Genomic DNA, 22584 nt, shown 5'->3' on the forward strand with positions numbered 1-22584 from the left:
TATTATATGTCGAGGGGACTTTTTTCTTTGGTCCAGCCTATTTGGGGTTCGATATGCTTCTTGTACTTTCATGGGCATGTCCTTCAGATTTGGAAAGTTTTCCTCGATGATTTTGTTGAATATGTTTCGGCACCTTTGAGCTGGGCTTCCTCACCTTCCTCTATGCCTATTATTCTTAGGTTTGGCCTTTTCATGGTGTCCCACATTTCCTGGATGTTTTGTGTTAAGGATTTGTTGGATTTATGATTTTCTTTGGTCGATGAATCTATTTCTTCTAGTTTATCTTCTCCGCCTGAGATTCTCTCTTCCATCTCTTGAATTCTATTGGTTTTGCTTGTGTCCGTAGTTGCCGATTTTTTGCACAGCTTTTCAATTTCCAGCATTCCTTCCGTTTGTGTTGCCTTTATTTTCTCAATTTCAGTTTTTAAGTCTTGAACCATTTCCTTCACCTGGTTAATTGTTTTTTCTTGGCTTTCTGTACTTTCCTTAAGGAATTTGTTCATTTCTTCTACTTTTTTGTTTGTTTTTTCCTCAATTTTTTAAGGGATTTTCTCACATCTTCTTTGAGGGCCTCTATCACTTTTATGATGGTAATTTTTAAGTCGTACCCTTCTGCTTCCTCTGCTTTGTTGTTGTGTTCCATTCTAGTTGGTTTAGATTCCCTAGATTCTGGTGGCGTCATGTGTGTCTTTCTGTTGTTAGGTGTTCTCTTGTATTGCCTTCTTCCCATAGCTTCTTCCAGTAGGTGTTGGTGGTGTCTCCCCCCTCTCTCTATGGTACTTCCCCTATGGGCTTATGTGCATCTGAGATTCAATATCTGTAGCTCTGTGTGGTCCAAGCTCTCTAGGAGGTTTCTCTGCAGACAGGGATCCAGGGATGGGGTCAAGGATGAGGATCCAGAAGAAGATGCCAGCAGGTACTCACGGTGGACCTCTGGCCAATAGCTCTGGCCAATAGCTCTAGCCAATAGCTGGTGGAAGAGGGCAAGTGCTAAGCTGGAATTTGAGAAGGTTTTGCAGGGTAGTGGGATCTCCCTGGAAACTGGCGCTCTCCAGCTGAGACCTCGTTCTTTGGCAGAAGCCAGGATTTGGGGGTCAAGGATCTTGCCCGCAGGAACTCTGAGTGTACCCGCAGAGATAGATGGATCTCTCCTTTGTTTTCTTAATTAATTTTTATTCTTATGATGAAACACCATGACCAGGAGCAATTTATGGAGAAAAGGATTGATTTCATCTCACAGCTTATGGGATCTCAAAGCAGAAAATCAAGCCAGCAACTGATACAAAGGCCATGTAAGAACACTTCTTGCTTAGTCTTCATTGCTTGTTTATCCCACTACCTTATAGCACCCAGGACCACCTCTCCAAAGGTGGTATTGTGCTCAGTGAGCTTGGCCCTCCTATACCAGTCGATAAGCAAGAAAATCCCCCATAGACTTTCCCACAGGCTTATCTAATGGGACCTTTTTTCAAATAAAGTTGCTGTTTCTGAAATGCCTTTAGCTTATGTCAAATTTACATAAAACTAGCCAGTATAGCAATGGAAATACAGAATATGTCAATGTAGAATACAACAGTAGTCACTTTTCCACGGAGATGTTTTGAGTACCTCCATATCAGTATATATATATATATATATATATATATATATATATATATATATGTGTGTGTGTGTGTGTGTGTGTGTGTGTGTGTGTGCAAAAATCTTTTCTCTCTGTTGTTCTTTCATAGTACATTTAGTTATGAAGTACTTGGTGCTTGAAATAGAAATTTGGTTTAAGGTTAATTGTTAATTGTAAGAGTAATAGGGAAAGACTTCACAGTGACAAAAGTGCAAATTGTCCATGTAGATACTTTTCTCAGATCTCTCTGCCTTGTCTCTGTCTTCCTCTCTCTTTGTCTTTTTCTCTAGCCCCCTTCCTTCCTTCCTCGCTCCTTCCGTCCCTTCCATTAACCCTTCCTTCCTTCCTCCCTCCCTCCCTCCGTGCCTTCCTTCCTTTCTTCCCTCCCCCAGTTGGTTTATAGCTTTGGAAGTATTCATAAAATTCTTGCAATTTTTCCAGGCATGTGTAATTTGTGAGTGAAAGAGTGATTCATGAAATGTTATGCCAAGGACACTTTTGGCAACCTGTTTTGTAGGTAGGGACCAGAGAGGAGTCAAAAATGGATGGAACAAAAAGGCCTTAAACTAAGTCTTGAAAGGTTGTGGCCACATGGCTGTGACATAAGAGTATTTGAAGATAGCTGTGTCTATCTACAGATAGCAGGATCATAAGCAAAACCAACGAAAATAAAGTCAGTAGTAGAGCATATTGGAAGATTGTACTTGATGGTGCCTGCCTAGAAATTTCAATGAGGAAGGGGAAGCATAAGCATGCTCTCAGGTATGACTTAAAGCCAGAGACAAGTGCTTGACCACAGAAAGCTGTTCAGGTTACCCCATGTTTGAATTTTATGTTTGAGTGTCATGTTCAAGTGGTCAATCAAAAGCAGATTTGTGCCAGCACTGTAGAGAGTGGAGAGGGAACTGAATGGGCTAGAAGTAAAGAGAATTGCAGGCCTTTTTTGGGAACTCACTAAGGTATAGGAGTAACCAAGATCTCTAAATGGCACTCAACTGAAAAGACTCCTTGGCCTTAAGCTGATTTAGTCCAGTAACATCATCACTGTTTTTTTTTTTTTTACTTATTCTAAAGGCCTTTTGAGACAAGTCTAAGTAGCACTCCTCCTAAGACTGAATTTTTTTGAAATTGGTCTTCTTCCCAAATATATAGGTCTTTCTGAATGACATTAATAAATGCCAATTTTCTACCTTCCTGTATATTTTCATAACATATGTGGATATTTACTTTTTAAAAAGTAAATGTAATAAGAAACCATTCTATTTTGGCACAAATAATTGCTGCCCCAATTTTTTTTTCTGATGAGCATTAGCTTGTTTCCAATCTCTGCAAATATTGTCCCAATGAATATGCTTGCATATTTTCCCTTTAATGCATGCAAAATTATATTTCTAGTATAATCTCTTGAGATATAATTGTTAAAAAGAAATTGCTTGCATTTTAATTTTGATTGACATTGCCAAATTGCCCTTCAGAGAGGTGACAGGTGATGTTTAAAATGCATTGTAGCAGCTGATGGAGCTTATATTTCACTGACCTTGGACATATATACTATAAGCTAAACATAAGAAACACAATTTAAAGCCAGATAAACACCTATTATTTACAGGATTACATAATAAATCTAAGAACCCATAACATGTTAACTGATAGAGTGCTATACTATATAGTATATACTACATAGAAGGGTCTACAGTGTAGAGGGGAAAACATAAGGCAGAAAAATGGCAAATATCTTTTTGTCTTCATTTAAGGAATTATTTTGAATTATATTCTTATTATTATATGATATTTTATTACTGATTATATTATGAATATTCATAATATGGCTATTAATGTATCATAGTCTAGTATATTAGGCAAACTGAGGTAAATATTTTATCAGACTTAAAGATGGAATTAAGAGATGGCAAGAACATGTGGCTAAGTGAACATTTGATAAGTGAGTATTATAATTAGAAACAAAATTGAAGTTTTTTTTAATACCAAAGAGGCAGTCCTTGGTCCATGTGAGGAATGTTGTATTTCTCTGAAACAAGTTTTGTTGCCTGAGAAAATTTATTCGTTGTATATTTAGCAGTATTATGTTCATCTTATCTTCTTGCATTGTCCACATGTGATAGGCTCTCCTTGCATGCTGTTTGTCCATGCTGCCTTTTCTATGATGGAATATCTTTTATTGACAGGATTTATTGGTAAAATTTTACTGAAAATTGTTAAACACTTTCAAAATCTGCCCAGGGCTCCTTGTGTCACCAGGCAATCTTTCATTGTTTCTAGGTCATGGTTCCCTCAATGTTGTAATAAACCAATAGTAATTACTTTCAACTGGATTTAGTGAGGTGGTATTAGATAATATCTTTGAACTTTATTTAATCTCATTAAATTTCTCATAAATGTACACATTCAAATAAAAAATTATTTATACCACTTTTTTCATTTTATTGATAGAACTATGATTACTAACTTTCTTATTGCCACATAAATACATATTTAATTTACAATGTTTACCAAAACTACTTTTCATATGTTCTTTTAAAATTTCAAGTTAGGGTCTTTTACCAGCAAGATCTTCTTGTTATTTGCAAAATAAGTAAAAGTCACAATCCTCAAGGACATCATGTGAAATACTTACATGTATTATATATTGCAGTCATTTCAAAAGCATTCATGAACTTATTAAGAATGTATTATTTTTATAGGAAAGAAGGAAAAATGATTCACTTCTGTCCAAACTGTTAGAGAGACAAATGGTGTTAGGAATCAATAGACAGCCTCTGCAAACAATCTCCTCACCTCATGATGTTCTGCAGCGAAGTGGCTGTTGCTGTGCAAGGCTCTCAAATCCCCAATGTAATTAAGATAATTTAATATGCTACAGTAGGAGAGAAATGCTTTTTGACTCGTTGTCAATGAAAAATACTGTACAAAGTCAAAATGCTCAATTATGTTTTTGAACAAATGACCTTCTAGTTTCATTTGTTGTTTTAATATTTTTACCTGAGTTGCAGTCTGTGAACAGCAGAGCTACCAGACAAGCCCAGGAGAAAGCGAAGTTTCAGGAAAGATTATCATGAGGGTGAAGCAAACCTGCTCACTAGTTTTGGCATAGTGTGATGTCAAGGTAGCATAGTGTCATGTGCAAGAAATTAGGTAGTCCAGGCTGGCATAAGACCAACACTAACAACATATTTGAGATGCACTCCGAGGCACCACCCACATAAATGCCCCCAAAGAAAATTGTCAGTGCTGTTTTCTCGGCATTTATCCTGCCAATATTTGTAATATAAAGGGAAGCAAAAACCTAGTTAGTGTTTATGAAGGTAGTTTGCTCACTGTAAATCTATCCAGTAAAATTTAACTAGACTAATATTCAAAGAAAAAAATTAGTGATGTCTTCAAAACAATCAGGATAGTCAGCTTCACACTCTGGCCTTTTGTATATATGTGTGCTATGGGGTAACATATTAAATCTTTGTTAAAATTTGTGGTTGGAAGTCAACTTGAAATTTTTACCAATTTCACACATGTGCTCTATGATGTTGCTGAGAGGTTTAGGCTCATACAGTGACTGTAGAGTTTATCGAAGCATTTTTATCTTTTTCTTTTTTGACCACAGTAGTCATTTCATTATAACATGTGCAATTTAACAGGAACAGTGCAAAAAAGCAGTGAAACTGATGGGATTCTCATTTGAATCTGCTGAATGCTGTTATTGTTTTGCAGTCATGCCTGACTGCTATTGACAAAGACCTAAGGATATGAGTGGATTATCCTAAGGTAGAAAAGTTAATTTTGTTTTATTACTATTTTCATAATATTGTTCAATGTCTTCAAGCAAATTATAGGCCTCTTGGGGACTGGATCACAGAGTTCCAAACAACCCTACTTTGGTTGGATCAAAATCTAATATTTGGCTGCAGCAGGCTCTAAAAACATAGGGTTTGTTATAGTCATCTCCTTAAAAAGGTATTTTGAGAAAAGATCAAAGGGAATATAGAGTAGGGAGACCTTCCTGTCACCATAGCATTTGGAGATGGTTTCTTCTTTTCCTCCTGTTTTATTAAAAATAGATTCTTTTCTCATATAATATATTCTGATTACAGTTTCCCTTCCATCTACTACTCCTCCCACTTCCTCCCCACCTCCCCTCCCATCCGGATCCACTCCCTTTCTGTCTCTCTCTTTAGAAAAGAACAGGATTTTAAGAGCTAACAACCACACATGACAAAATAAAATATAACAAGATAGAACAAAAGCCACATTGAAATTGAACAAGACAGCCTATCAGAAGAAAGAGTCCTAAGAGTAGAAACAAGAATCAGAGACCCACTCCTTCACATAATCAGGACCCCATAAAAATGCTAAACCAAGGGTGGGGGATAGGGGAAGGGAGGAGGGACTGGGAGGAGATGATGGAGGTTAAACGGTGGTGGGGATATTAAGAAAAAAGTGATAAAATTACTAAACTGAAAGTTGTAATATGTACACAGAGGACCTGGTGCTGACCCATGTCAGTCTTGTGCATGCTGCTTCAGTCTCTGTGAGTTCATATGAGCTTTGATTGTGTTGATTTAGAGACTTGTTCTCCTGGTGTCCTCCATCCCCCTGGCTCTTACACTCCTGCCTCCTCTTCCATGTGATTCCCTGAGCTCTCCCTGAGGGGAGGGATTTGATGGAGACATCCCATTTAGCTGTGTATTCCAAGTTCTCTCTCCTTTGTATATCTGGTTGTGTGTCTTTGTATTTGTTCCCATCTGCTACAAAATGAAGCTTCTCTAATTGGGACTGAATAAAGCACTGTTCCTAGGTTTCTGGACTACCTTGTCTCTCTTTTGTGATCACCCAACCAGAGTCAGGTATGGATTCAGTCTTGTGGAGAGGGCCTTAAATCAAATCGGTCATTGGTTGGTTACTACCATAAGCTTTGTACCACCACTGCACTGGCACATTTTGCAGGAAAGATAGCACTGTAGATCAAAGATTTTGTGGCTGGATTCTTGTTTACATTTTTCTTTTGATAGCCTGCAGAGTACCTTACCATACCAAAGAAACTAGAATATGGTGGTGAAGGTTCTATGTAGGCAGCAGCTCAACCTCTCTATGTTCAAGGTGTTTTATAGATGTGGTCTTTAGCAATGGAACCGCCTGTCCATTTGATGAGAGCAACCTATTCTCTTGGCAAGTGCTTGGGATGTTTGGGGATATCCATGGTACCCCTTTGGCCAACAACTCAATTGGATGTAACACAGTCACAGTACTGGAAGCTTTACTTTGTGATAAGAGATGGCCAATTGGGACTTTGGATGTTGTCTTTTTACCCAAGGGAGACCTGGTGAGAAAACACAAGTTGTAGAGTTACAGTCAAATTGAGGAGAAATAAATGATGCTTTAAATTATTCTATTCAGTATTAAATGCAGTTTCACATACTCAAACTCTTCTATGGGTTTCAAGTTATATCCTTGCTTTATGCTTACTTTTTTCAAAACTCAAGGTCCTGTGATTAAAGAAAAATATGTCCACAGGTAGAGATGAAAAGTCAAAGAAAATTAATAAGGCCAAATCACTCATGAGAGTACCAAAAATACTATTCACTCAAGATTACTGGACAAGCATAGGGACCAATGTTTGGTTCTCTAGAACCCACATAGAAAGCCAAAAGGCATTGTGGCCATCTGTAATCCCAACATTTAGGACACACTCAGGGTATTCCAAGAGCAAGCAGGATAGCCAAACTAGTCAGAACTGGTGAGTTCCAGGTTCAAGGAGAAATCTGTCTCTATAAATAAAGTAGAGAACCATCAAGGATGCTACCTGGTGCCAACTTCTGGCCTGCATATGTATGTTCATTCATAAGCATATTATATACACATGAACATACACTAAAAATGGTACAAGAATTCAAATGGATTTTCTAAACTGAGTTTTTAAATGTTCTTCTCACATGTCATAATTCCAGATATAATTTTTAAGTCACAAGTTGGAGAAAGCATTTAGAATAATTCAAAGACAGACTTCAGGGAGCCTGAACTATCGTGCAATAGTATGCAAATATTTGTGGCTTGGTGTAGATGGGTATTTGTGAATTTCTTCCCTCAGAAAGTTTTCATTAGATTAGTGGGGAACTGTTTCTTGAGAGTTGGATGAGGTATAAATTGCCTGGAGATCAAAAGAACTAACCCTTTGACTTGCAAATGAACCAAAAAGGAAAGAGGGGGAGGTGAGTTTGGAATACCTCAGGAAGTGGAAGGGTCTGGCACTCTCCCAGGGACTAGTACTGAGAAAGGAAACTTCATGACAGCGTAGTCACCAGGGAAATGGGAAAAGGTTCTATTGGAGTGGAGATTGATGGGTGGAGAGAGGAAAGTTGGGCCTGATACCAAAAAGAAGTTTCTAGCATCAGTCAACTGCAAAACAAAATGGGCTTCCTTTTTCCTACGTGTTCTTCCAAGCCTCATAAATCCTCAGCCTGCTTCTCAACCCACATCCTGCAGAATGAAGCCAGAAGAGCAGCTCTACTTCACTCTGGACCAGTTATCCCAGGGATGCAGCTGATTAAAAGTCCTGTAGACACTTTTCCAAGGTCCACAATAGGAACCAAGCTGGCCCTAAGTACTGCTGCTATCTCAGGTGTCTCTGAATCCACATTAATATAGGATCATAGGCCACTTGGTGATGACTTTTACATTTCTTCCATTAGAAATTAGATGGAGTTGGCTGATCTATGCTGGGTTTACTGCTGCATTAAACTAATGATAAGGCTGTTGTCTTAGAGGGGCTACTTCTGTGATGAAACACCATGACAACATAATTTCACATTCTGTTTATGGAGGGAAGTCATGTCAGGAACTCAAGCCGGGCAGAAACCAGGAGGAGGCAGGAGCTTATGCAGAAGTCATGAAGGAGTACCACTATACTGGCTTACTCATCCTGCTTTCTTGCAGCACCCAGGACCACCAGCCCTAGGATGTCACCATCAACAGGAACTAACTGGTCTCTCCCACTGCAATCACCAGTCGAGAAAATGCCCCCATATATTTCTTCACATGGAATTTATTGGGCAATTTTTTCAGTTAAAGTTTCTTCTTCCCAAATGACTCTAGCTTGTATCAAGTTGGCATAAAATTAGTCAGAATAGATCCCCTTTTTGTCTCATTTGTTGAAGTAAGCAGACTGTCCCCCAAATGATGCCCCCATGGCAATGACAGAGATACAGGAGCCCAACAGAAAACCTCAAACCTACTCTTGCAACAAACATATTGTCATTTGTTCTCAAGTTAACAAATCATATATGACCAAACCCAAAGCCACATGGCAAGGCAGTATATTCCTCCTCTTTATAGAGAGCAGCTGCAAAGCCACTTTGGCTTGGATATGGGCAGGGTAAGTATTAGAGGCAAAATGCAATCAACTATGTCAGTGCTGATGAAGTCAGCTTTTAGTACATGCATCAGTTACCCTCACCATCTGTGAGTTTGTTAATTCATGAGAACCAAGCTTCAGCGACTAGTGCCATTGGTGAAGGTAGGTAAGATAGAATGGGATCAATCGGTGATTACTTTTGTTTTCTTCCTCACAACCCTTAATGACATATCATGTGCATGTTTGGTGCATATGGTCCCAGACAAAAACACCTTTGCTGCATCTGTTCACACAGACCAGAGTTTGCAATATCAGCATTTTCAGTGGCCTGTGCAAGTGGAATGCTCACAAGGAGCATATAATACAAAATGAGCTCTAAATATAGATAGCATGCTGAACACTATTTTATTGGTTATCCTATATAAAAAGTGAGAAAGCTCTATTTTTCAATGTTTACAGTTCAAATAACCTAAAATTCTACAAACATTGCCTGTGATTGCACCTGTCTGGTTGGCTTTGCAGGTCTGTGTAACTCAGCTGATAGCTGGATGATTGTGCCCAATATCAAGCAGAATCACTACACTGTGCATGGCCTACAAAGTGGCACCAAGTACATGTTCATGGTCAAGGCCATCAACCAGGCAGGCAGCCGCAGCAGTGAGCCTGGGAAGTTGAAGACAAACAGTAAGTGCTGTGAAGTCAGCTGTGCTGTCATCTCACATCTACTCATCTCTTGGCTAACATGAATCCTCTCCACCTTTCTTTTTCTTTTGTGTCTTGGGCATCACTGACAGGTTTACAAAAGCAAATAAAGAGCCAGTGTGAAGTACTGAGGTTACCAGCAGCTACCTCTGGGTTCTAAAGTTGATTTCATGTCTTCTAAGCCCTGTGGCCATTAACTTCTTTGCAAGTAGTTGCTCTCATTTCTTGAGAAAACAATCCTGGAGAAGTTCTTGTGAGAAACAGAATATGTGCCTGATCAGGAGGGAGGGCCTAGTCCCTACTCCAAATGACTTGACAGATTTAGATGACCCCTCCTGGAAGGCATCACCCTACATGTGGAGTGGGGCGGAAAGGAATGGGAGGGTGATCAGGGGGCCTGGGAGGGTGGAAGTGGGGGAGGGACGGAGGGATGGAGAGGGAACTGGGATCAATATGTAAAAGAAGAAAAAAAAAACCTGAATAGGTGCCTGTTACAGAATAGGGCTCTGTAAAGGTAAATAGGGTTGTTTTCCATAGGAGAAAACAAGTTCATGTCTCTTTTGTCAGGAATTTGTTTTTTATTCCATATATCTGATCTGGGTCTGTAATTCTCAATCACGGGCAATTCTGTCTTTCTTGCACAGCCCCGGTCCATTTAGCATTTAATAATATCTGGAGACATTTTCCTGTATTATTACAACTGAGGAGGATGTTGCTGGCATCAAATAAATAGGACAGACATATTAAACATCTGTGGTATACAGGACAGCTCCCAGCACAAAGAATGATGCAGCCTGTCTTGTGTCTCATGGTTTGGTCATTTTACTGTTGACAACACTGCCAGTGTCTCTGCCTACTTGTGTTTTGGTTTAACCTCTTTTCTTTCTTTACATCTTTTTGATCTAGAAATATTACACTATGTAAATATGGCACCATGTCGTGGGGGTGCCAATCAACAGAACAATTAATGAGTTTTCAAGAGGAGCTCCCATTTAATCATATTCTTGTTTCCCAGAGCATGGTACCTCATAATTTGATTTTAGCACAGGGTAGAAGAGCACTGGATTAAGCATGAGAAAACTGAGATTCAGCCACATGACATCCACGTGGCTGTAAGATTTACTTTTTCATATTGTCTTAAACAAAACCATTTTGTGATTGTAGATTCCCAGAAAACCTGTAGCCATGACAGAGAACCATGTATACCCTTTACTCAGCTTCCCCCTAGTGTCAACATCTTACATAACCTTGACAGATTTGTCACAACTTAGGAAGTTGACATTTGTACATTTCTGTTGCCTAAGCCCTAGGCTTTATTTAGAATTTACAGTTTTATCTCTAGCATCCAGTTCCTTTCACAGGGTTCAATGCAAGAACTCATCCCACATTTTGTAGTTCTTCATCCTTTTCCCATTGTAAAAAAAAGGTTTTGGTTCTTCACTTTTACTATGGAAAGATTTAGCTTCATTTATGAACTGTCACAAAGATAAATTTGAAACAGTTTGGAGAATATAAGATTAATATTTTGCCATGCTTTGTTAAAAACCACAGAACAAGTTGAAATTAGCTTATGTATACCCTGGTCAACAGCTTTTTATATACACTTGAGTATGATTTGGTCTCTCAAAAACTGTTGGAGCGCCTAGTGAATTTTAGATGCTATGCTATAGGCTGAGTACACTGAAACAACATGCCTCTACTACACATGGTTTTCTCTTAAGGATTTGTGACTGATGGGGAAGACAAAACGTAATTCCTTAGTTATCATTGCATTTCTGGAATCTGTAATGGCTGTAACTCATGAAAGTGCTGGATATTCAAAAGAGCATCATCCTGCATAGCCATGGTGGCTTTTTAGGTGAGGTGAGATTAAGGGACATGAAGAAAAAGGAGTGTTCCATAACAAAGGAACACCATATACAAAGGCCCAGAGGAAAGATTATGTCTGTGCAACAGAAAATGAATCAGTTGAAAGGATTGCTGAGAGAGGAAACTAGAGACAAAAACCTATGGTAAATCAAGGCACACTGGGGCACACCTATAATCCCAGCACTTAGGACAATGAAATAGGATGCCAAATTCTAGACCAGCTTATATTTTGTAGTGGGCCAAAGCCCAGTAACAACACACACACACACACACACACACACACACACAGAGAGAGAGAGAGAGAGAGAGAGAGAAAGAGAGAGAGAGGTTTTGAAATATAAAAAGTAGCTAAGCCTGTTCTCATTGGACTGTATTCCTATCTATAGGAAGATACTAAATTCAACACTAGCTTAATCTACAGATTGAGTCCAAGACCAGCCTGAGCAATTTAGTGAGACTCTGTCAGATATGGCTTAGGATATAACTCCAGGGTAGAGTGATTGACTAGAATGTGTGAACCCATCATTCTAAGCCCCAGCATCACAAAACAGAAACAAACAAAACCAGATGGTAAACCCATTATGGGTCATGAGGCAGTTGATTTTTCAAGGGCAGTTTTTGAGGGAAGATAGGGTGATGAGTTTACATGCTAGAGGCTGGATGAGAATCTGCAAAACATAATGCTTTGTTGCACTGTGTTGTGATGAATGGATTAAAATGTGAAGGAAGATTGACATCTGTGGAATGTGTCCAGAGATTATTATGAGAGTTGTCCAAACAAAAAACAGTAGCCAGGATAAGGTCATGTCCTCTACAAATGGTATTATGATTTAAGTTCTTTAGTAACACAAGCATTAACTTCCTTCTCAAGCTAATTTGTCTTCATTGAAGCAAAAGCCTGAAAGTTGGTAAGAATGGGCAGAGGTTTGTTTTTGAAAGGCCTCTTTGGCCCAGACAGAACTGGCTTCATAAGAATTCAAGGCTTAGGTCCCATGGAAGCTGGTAGGCCCCTGATGTGTATGTGAGTGGCTGAGATAGGGAGTAAAAGTAAGCAGGACATTGCAGGCAGTTATTTACCATAAGCCCCATCTTTCTAAATATTCTGCTATTCCTCACTGGCAAGAGGCCAACTAGCACTCAGGCCTACATAAATGGTGAGCTCCAAGACAGAATTTTTTTCTTCTATACCCATTAGTGTCAAATTATTTTTACTCACATTTGTCTTGCACCTTTAATAATTGCAATATTTTAAGTAAACAAATCTTTGTTCTTTTCTGAGCTTATCCTCTGTCTTAACCCTGACAGTTGCTGGCATGAATGTCCTTGAAGACTTTTTTTTTTAAAATAAGGCAAGCCAAAATTAAAATATAGGTATATTCCGGTAGGTCTGATGACCTCTTAGAGCTACCTTTGTGGCCCTTGAAGTTTTTTTTTCTCTTAAGTTGGGTTTATATTCTTTTATCCTTTTTTATTCTGTTAATATATTTTTAGTGTGTAGACATCAATCTTATATCCAAGTGTAAGCTCCAAAAGTTGGAGGTTTACATTTATAATAATACCAAAATGATACATTAGAGATAAATTTAAGAATGCATAAGATGTATGTTCAAACATACATAAACCCCAAAGTACTCAATAAGATACGAACATAGCAAAAATTCGTCTGAGAATTTCAGATGAGCACTGTATTTGCATATATTTTCCCCTCGTTCTTCTCCTAATTCCTTCCACAATCCCTCCTACCCGTCTCAAATTCATAGCCTCTAATTCTTTAATTATAAGTCTCTCTCTTTTTCTCTCTCTCTCCATCTGTGTCTCTCTCTTACACACACACACACACACACACACGCGCGCGCATATACCCATACACATTCATTTATCAGTTTGTGACTACTTCCTCACTACAAAGACAGAGTCTTTAAAAAAAATCACATGCCTTACATAACTGAAAAACAGTGTGCTGGTCACTGACCTACAAAGAACTTTGAGGTTCTGGTTTATGTTTAGATCCAAGCAGAACACCCATATTTAAGTGAACACAGTTTCCCATGACGTCTCCAGCCCAAACATGCATTGCTTGTAGTTTTATTTACACGGCTTTTTTCCTGTGATTCCCTGGTACCTGCATAATAAATTGTAGGCCTCTCCCAATTGCAACAGTGGCTGTGAAGTTGGACAGTGTGTTATTACTACCAAATTGTAATATGTTTCCCATCTTTAAGTGCCTAGTGCCCTAGTGTGGTGTCAAACGTTGGCAGTACTCAGACCCAATGTTGAATTGACAGAGTAGTACCAGCTATATCAAAAAGTCCATAGCCGACTTGCCAGGGTGTTTAAATGTTGAACTTTTCAAAACAAAAGTGTGAATAATGAAAGAGAATTTTATTTATTATATGTATTAATAACTCAAAAAATAGAACACTTAAGCATTACTGTCATTTGCCCTTGCTGAAAAAAAATATAAGTGTATAGTCCCAAAGAGTCATACTTTTACTTTTACCAAGCTCAGAATGATGTGTTTAGAACACTATGTTCAGACTTGAAATCTTAATTTATTTGTTCTCTGTCCTGCAGGCTATTTAGCACAGGTGTATTTTAGGCCTGTAAATAAGGTCTTCATTTTTCTCCTCCTTTCCAGGATTTTCTTCAGACATAATGTACCTGTGCTGGGATCGCCCATGTGTTTGGGTTAACCCTTGTCCATTCCTTTCTGAATAGTTACAGAGCAACACTGGATCCTTCTCTAGAAACTCAAGGAAGCACAGCCATGCTCTTTTCCAGCACTACTGTTTTTAGCACAATACACAGAGTCGAGGTTGCATAATTTTTCTTGAACACCTGGGAAAGTGTAAATAAATAAGTGCCTTTAACAAGTTGTTTCTAAATCTTAAATTGTTATTAGAATACTAGATACTTTTCTGTCGTAGAAAATATAACTCCAGGTGTGATGGCTTGCTTTAGACTTTTTGGCCCTTTGTATTTCATGTATACGAGTATTTTGCCTGCATGTGTGCCTGCAAACCAAGTGCACTCCTTACGCCCAGTGAAGTCAGATAAACTGGAACTAGCGGTACAGACAGTTGTGAAATGCCATGTGGGTGCTAGGAACCAAACCACTATGCTATCTCTTCACACCTTGTTTCAAACTTTTAAATTTGCATTCTAATAAACAGTACTTTTTCACTTCTTTTTCTTTTGTGATCTTGTTTCTAGGTCAGCCATTTAAACTGGATCCCAAATCTGCTCATCGAAAACTGAAGGTGTCCCATGATAACCTAACTGTAGAACGAGATGAGTCATCATCCAAAAAGAGTCACACACCTGAACGCTTCACTAGCCAAGGGAGTTATGGAGTGGCTGGAAACGTGTTCATTGATAGTGGCCGCCATTACTGGGAAGTGGTCATAAGTGGAAGCACATGGTAGGAAGCTTCTATCTATTTTCTCCGAAGTGTAAAAAGGCACAAGTTATTCTTTACTTTATCAAGGGTCTCAATAAGCTATTCTGTACTTTGTCAAGGTTGTAAGTTTATAACCTGCATGAATTCTGCAGAACCAAACCCACCCCTACAATAATGCTACATAACAAACATCCCCAAAATTAGTGTGCCTTCAACAGCAACCATTTACTAACGCTATTAAACACATGTAATTGTGGGCTAGCTGATGAGGATTAATCTCAGCTGGGTTTATACTTTAAGTGACAGGTTGGGTCTAGGTCTATGCTATGTCTCTGTTCCAAGCACTGCAGAAATATAACATGGTAGTGCAGGCCTATAATCCCAGTATTCGTGAAGCACAGACAGGAAGAGGTAGAGGTCAAGGTCTTCTTCATATATATTTGTGTGCATGTGTGTGTACGTGCATGTGTGTGTGTGTGCTTGTGTACGTGCATTCGTGCGTGCGTGCGTGCGTGCGTGTGTGTGTGTGTGTGTGTGTGTGTGTGTGTGTGTGTGTGTGTGTACTGAGTTCAAGGCCAAAAGAAAAAATAATGTAGATGATGTCATTCTCATTTTACAGATGAGGTGACTAAGGCATGGGCCCAAAGTCATAAAATTCACAGTTGGTAGTTACAAATTCTGTGGTCAGGGGTCTGACTTTAAACTAGAAGCCCATAAATAAAGGACAAGAGAGTTAATGTCTTGATTTTATAGGCCAGGAAATTTTTGTCCCAAGTACTCAGCCTGGGGCTGTTATAGTGGGAAAGAAGCCACCGACAATGCATATACAAATGGGTATGGCTGCGTGCCAATAGAACTACATTTGTGAGAATAGGCAAGGGGCCAGAGCTGACCCCTGGGTTGTAGTTTGTTGATCTCTGCTTTAACCGCCCTAGCATGTCATTACTCACTGAAGGGTGATATAGATTTGAAGCGTTATAATTATGCTTTAATGCATGATGGAGTATACTTAATGAGTGATAGCTGACATAAAAGAAGAGAAGTGGTAGAGAAGGATTCAATCAGGAGAGGGAAGGAAATGAAAGAGGTGAAAATGACTAAAATTCATTACATAAATGTATGAGGTTGCCAAGAAAGAAAAAAAAATAAAAACAAAAATAAAACTTAAGACCAACATTCAAAAGGGCACAACCTGAAAGTGATGAAGATACCAGAAGAGTTTGTTTTAATAAAAGCATGGCAATACACTTCTAATATAAGTCATTTTCATTTTAATCTATGCAAATAATGTGATGTACACAAAGTACACGTAGCTACATACAAATCAACCAAAATCTAATGAAGGTTGCATAAGTGGCTATTCTCACTCTCTTAATAATGCTATCTGCATTAGCTTACATCTTTCATTATCCTCCTGATTCTCTTTGCTTAGACCATTTTCTTTCTTACTTTTTTCTTTTTCTTTTCTTTTCTTTCTTTCATTCTTTTTTTGGGGGGGGTATTACTGAGTATGCTTTTATTTTTTTGTTCTGATAATATGTTTAATTAAATTTGCAACAAGCTTGTTTTACATGTCAATCACAGTTCCCTCACTCTCCCCTCCTTCCCTGTCCCCCTCCAATCCCCATCCTATCCTCTATCTGCTCCCCAGGTAGAGTGAGGACATCTATGAGGGGCCTTCAAAGTCTATCATATCATTTGGATCAGGGCCTAGGCCCTCCCCCATTTGTCTAGGCTGAGGGAGTATCCATCTATGTGAAATGGGCTCCCAAAGTTCATTTGTGTACTAGGGATAAATACTGATCCACTACCAGAGGCCTCATAGACTGCCCAGTCCTCCTAACTAACATCTACGTTTAGGGGGCATGTTCTTTCATTCTGTCAGAGGATGGAGAACAAGTCCTATTTCTTCCAAGGCTGTGGGATTCATCGTAATTTGAAATTTATGAGTGTGCCTTTGTGTATGTGTACATATGGCAGCCAGCTGCTTCCTCAATTACCCTCCACCTTATTTTTGAGACAAGGTCTCTCACTGAACCTGGAGTTGAAGAATTCAACTGGATTGGCTGACCACCAGTGATCCTTTTGTCTCCATTTATCCAATGCAGGGATTACAGGCACAGACCACCACACATAGCTTTTTTCTCCTCTCTTTTTAACAATTTAATTAAAACACAATTACTTCATTACTCCCTCACTCTCCTCCTTTCTTCCTCTTCCATGTCTGCTCACTCCTCCCAAATTCATGGACCCTTTTCTTCTTTAACCATGTTTAACCATTGTGAGTCTGTTCAGTGTTGCTACATTCATGTTTCTAGGGCTGACCACTCAGTATTTGACAGTCAGGGGGCTCATCCATGGGGAAGACTGATTCTCCCTCTCTCAGGAGTTAATTGCTTACAGGTTTTCATATATGGGTACTGTGATATTTACTGTTGTTGAAATTGTTCATGTCCTGTTTAGGTAGCAATGTTGCTGAAGTGTCATGAGTATAGCTTCACTGTCATGGCTAGCTTTTTACATGAAGTCTGGAGGATCAATGCTGAGTTCTCTGAACCAATTGAATCATCTCCCCAGACTGGCACTTGAAATTTTTAGTTATGCTGAGGCAAGATAAAAACACAAAGGGAAATAAAGTTCATGTGCAGAAAAGCAAAAGTTTCTAGTTAATTGATGTGCTTTCTTAATTTGGAATTTCAGAATCTAGAGTCTAAATGATTATAACCCCATTAATAATTATTTGTGATAAATGATACCTGATCATTATGATCTCATTGCCATTGATGAATAGTGTGGAAAATTCCACTAGACCACTTTAGTTACATAAACACAGATTAGTATTACCTTGAAAACACGTTCCAGATGTCAAAATAACTCATGTGTGGGAAAAATAAATTCTACAGTTAGTTGCTACACATTAGGTCTTTACATGCAAACTTGATTGTGTCAATTAAAGAAAAATCACATGTAGAAAGTATTTTCACATTTCCTAGATGGTAACAGCAAGGAAAAGTTGCCCCCTACAATTAAATGTCTGTGGCTTACAACAGTTAGTGACACACATATCTTTTCATAAAATATATGCTTGATTTTAAATTAACATGTACATTATGATTCATGTAATGGGGCATGTTAACATTTTTTTGAGAAACAGATTTTTGTACTTTTAAATTTTCTTTATGTCTTACTGTGTAACTTAATGAAACATTATATTCTACTGCATCATTCAAGCTCAATGGAAATATGTACATAATTTCACAGATTAATGACAATATAATGATATTTTCCTTTGCTTAATGGACTATATACGTGGTTATTGTCTTGCTCTCAAATCCTGTTAGCATGCATTTGGTGTTAATGAAATAGTGTTAAGTAAGGCAGTAATAATACCAGTATTATGAGACTAGAACTTTAAGGGCAGCATGAGATTTCTGTATTTTTCTTCTAATTTTAACATTTTGCTTTTCTGAACGAAGTCAGCCCTCCCTACTGCAGCTACTTCAAAGGGTTCAATGGAGGTTAAAATGGAAAATAAACATTAGCATTCTTTAATTTTAAAATGGTCTGCATCATCAAGTAGGAGACAGTACATCCATTGCTATTTGGGGATGCAAGTTGAAGTTCCATGTTATCTGAAAAATTAAAATAGTGTCTAGTGAGCCATATAGTATCAAGGGTGATACTTTAAATCAAAAAACATATATCATGGGGCTAGAGAGACAGTTTAGTTCATAAAGTGCCTGCTATATAAGCATAAGGACCTGAGTCATGATCCCCAGCATTCATGTAGAATCCAGACATTGGTTGCACATGCCTGTAACCTTAGTATGGAGTTGGAAGAACACAGACAGTAGGATTCCACAGAGCTTACTGGAAAAAAAGCTTAAACAAATTAGTTATGTCTGTATTTAGTGAAATAATAAGGTGGAGAACAATAGAGGACAACACCCAGTATTAAACACTGAAGTTGTATCTTCATACATATGCACGAACTCACAAACTCTCTCTCTCTCTCTCTCTCTCTCTCTCTCTCTCTCTCTCACACACACACACACACACACACACATACACACACACATTGCACATACTTAAGGGTGAGCAAATATTCTAAAAATTGGTTAGCCCTTAACAAATAAAGAGAAGTCAGTCAAGTACCTACAAAGATAAAAGGAGTGGAAAACTTATGGGATCTCTGGCAGGGCTGGGAATTCAGTGCAGGAGTCCATCACTCCAGTGCAAGAAGTCATGAGGACCTGCTGTCCACTTCCAAAGCAGGTAAATCCTGAAGTCATCACACCTCACATCCACTGTCTGACACTGGGAAACAGTGTCCCTGATCCTTTTCTCACTTCAGGATCTTGTGCAAGGATATTGCAATTACATAACCTGTCCCAGACTAAAACAAAAATGGGGCAGGCTTCTGGGTAGCACAACCCAGAACTGTCTGCACACAGGAGATTGACAGGAGGGACGAGAAGATACTGTGTCAATGGATTACAATTACATCTTCTTTAGTTGTGGCATTTTTTTTAATGCACCTCTCTTAAAGAAATTGTATTTAAGATCTATCATGTGATGTTTCTTTCTTACAATGTTATTTTTAACAAAGACCAGTGAAGTTTTTCCTCTCTCTTCTCAGGGTCAGGTACTACAAGTCAATATCCAATTACACTGGTTTCTGCTCTCACATATCAAAAGTTGAACTCAGGGTTATTCACGCTTGATTAACAGTGATGTGTTTGAATTATGATAATAACTGTGAAATGTTTTAAGTGTTCAAGGGAATGGATCAGCTATGGAAAAGGAGATTAAAAAGCTTTGAATAATGTAGGAAACTTCTTTAGATTCTTTTCAGTACTAAGAAAGGATATTTAGGATAACTGAAAAATTGTCTGCACAGAGAGTTTTAAAATGCTCTTAATAATTCCTTTAGAATTTCATACAATGTATTTTTCACTTATACCTTTTTCCTCACATCCCTTCCCACCCAATTAACATTACTTCTTTTTTCTTCTTTCCACATTGAATCCATAAGATTCATATTTGTGTGTGTGTGTGTGTGTGTGTGTGTGTGTGTGTGTGTGTGAGTGTGTGTGTCTGTGTGTCTGTCTATGTCTGTGGAAATCAGAAGAGGGTGTTGGATCCCTTAGAGCTAGAGTTACAGGTGGTTGTGAAACAGACTTGTGTCCTCCGGAAGATCAGTATATATTCTCAACAAGACATCTGTATAGCCCTCACAAAGATAGTTTTAAAATACATTTTAAATGTAGTAGGAACTATAATGAGAAAGGCAGTAAAGTGTTGTACAATTTCTGATGAGAGGAAGATAGTATAAAGCATCAATTGAAGTTATGACATTTTAAAGCATACTAGGTTTGAATTCTGATTCCAATATATACTTTAGTATATCATTAGGTAGTAATGATAAAATAATAATTACAGAACATAATATACCAGCCATCGTAATTTGGATTTAAAATATATTTTTCTTTACTTTTTAATTTGTGGGTATGGAGACTATACTTTTTCTGTGTTATAGATGAGGCATTGAGGTTGAATAGAGACTTAACCCTATAAGTGCATTTCCCCTGGTTCCCTTTGCCAAAATACGACCAAAGCCATGGGCAAACAGCAGGTATAATACCAATTGCAGAGTTTCAGTCTGTTGAAAGAATTAAGCCTATATAGACTCATGTTTTCTGGTATAGCAGTCTTGTTCCAAATATGTAGTCATTTAAATAAACTTAATGAAAACTAAAATTCCTTCCAAGTGGGGCTTAACTTAAGTCCTACCACTCAGAAGGCTGAAAACAAAATGGTGGTATGATTTTGAGGCCAGTCTGGGCCACAGTGTGAAAATGTTTTTTTCAAAATAAACAAACAAACAAACAAACAAACAGATATAAATAAAGCCTCTTCCGTTCATATGCTGAATTTATATGATGATAATCAAGTAGGGAAAAATGAAAATGTTATAAGTGAAAAATAAATGTATTTCTGACACCTACCCTCCTGAACATCACAGCTCAGCCTGCTCTGCATTGAATGTTCTCAGACTACTTACATGAACCTGCAGTCAGGCTAACTCCTTTAACACAAAGTCCTACTTGTAATAGTGTCTTGATTATCTCATATCCTTTATTGTCTTCAAGCACACTATAATGTATCGTGTCAGTTTCCCATCATGATGCCCAATGTCATACAAAAGGATGGAATTGCGTATCGCAAGCTCAGGAAATATCAAAACTAGAGGACGATTCTGGTAACTATACATTGTCTTAATAAGGTTAAATAAAACCCTTAAATCCAAGCATCCTAAATTATGGATTGTCTGTAAATTTAAGGTTGGTTTCATAGGCTCACCAACTACAGTTCCAATGCACAGTAGCTGTATGAGGCTTGTGATGGTCATACTGAACAGAGCAGAACACTCCAATTATTACAGAAAGGTCTGTATTAATCAGCACTGGTCCAGAGAATTGAATGTGCAGGCATGCACAAAAGAGAAACCGAATAGGAAAATGGAAAGTCAAGATTCTCTTGCAATATTTAAGCTGAAAAGGGGAAGGTAGGCCAACACACTGGTTGTCTTCCACCTCTGTGGAAGGACAAAGAAAGTGATCAGGGACAACAAATAACCACATCTTAACAGCCCCTGTGGACCACAGACCAAATTGTTTTTATCACTGCTGTTTTGTCTCTGCAGGTACGCCATTGGCCTTGCATACAAATCAGCCCCTAAACATGAATGGATTGGGAAGAATTCTGCATCCTGGGCCCTCTGCCGCTGCAACAATAACTGGGTGGTTAGGCATAACAGCAAGGAAATTCCCATTGAGCCAGCCCCCCACCTCCGGCGTGTAGGCATCCTGCTGGACTATGATAATGGTTCCATTGCTTTTTATGATGCTTTGAACTCCATCCACCTCTACACCTTTGACGTGGCACTTTCACAGCCTGTGTGCCCCACATTTACTGTGTGGAACAAGTGTTTGACGATTATAACTGGTCTTCCCATCCCAGACCATTTGGACTGCACAGAACAGCTGCCTTGAGCATCCAGCCCCAGAGCAGCTCTGAGGAATAACAAAGGTTGAGGCCACTATTTAGGGGATTGAAAAACTAAGGCTTCAAGAGTGTGACTAAATCTCCCCAGCTTGACCAGAAACCAGCTAAGATAGGGCTCCAAATGAGAGATGTCCTTCCTTTTATTGTGTTTTGTATTAAGTACAGGCTTTAATATTTCTTTGCTTTTTTGTATTTAGAGGAAAATCTATAGTTTATTTATAAAAGAAACATAATCTGGATTACAACTCTTAGGAATCACTTGGTTTTGTGCATTAAGATGCCCATAAGCTTACAAGCCCTTTACCAGTTTCATTTTATCAGTGTGTGGACTTGCAAAAATCTTTCTGTAGATTTGTGTGTTTATTCACTTGCTCACATTCTATTTCATACTGAGACCATGCTAGGTCCTGTCACTTAGAATAACAGAATATGCAGCTATTTCAAAAGTACAAGTCATTTTTGAATCTAGTAAGGAAGTAAACAGGCTTCTTACTCTGGTTTAACTTGAGATGCTTTAACTGTGATGTCAGAAACTTGTATTGGATCAAATAGAATGGGGAA

At 38.4% G+C, this 22584-nt stretch overlaps 1 protein-coding gene across 4 annotated transcripts in view; it reads left to right on the forward strand.

Annotated features, from left to right (window-relative positions):
* Positions 1-22216, forward strand: part of Mid1 (midline 1) — a 228569-nt gene extending 206353 nt beyond the window's left edge. For all 4 annotated transcript variants that reach the window (XM_051174858.1, XM_051174856.1, XM_051174859.1 and 1 more), the window contains exons 8-10: positions 9507-9668; positions 14769-14976; positions 21662-22216. In XM_051174858.1, the coding sequence (XP_051030815.1) occupies positions 9507-9668; positions 14769-14976; positions 21662-22010 (719 nt within the window). In that variant the 3' untranslated portion in view covers positions 22011-22216. The remainder of the gene's footprint in view (positions 1-9506; positions 9669-14768; positions 14977-21661) is intronic.
* The last annotated feature ends 368 nt before the right edge of the window (positions 22217-22584 follow it).

Source organism: Phodopus roborovskii, unplaced genomic scaffold (genome assembly GCF_943737965.1).
Source record: "Phodopus roborovskii unplaced genomic scaffold, PHOROB, whole genome shotgun sequence".
Taxonomy (NCBI): Eukaryota; Metazoa; Chordata; class Mammalia; order Rodentia; family Cricetidae; genus Phodopus; species Phodopus roborovskii.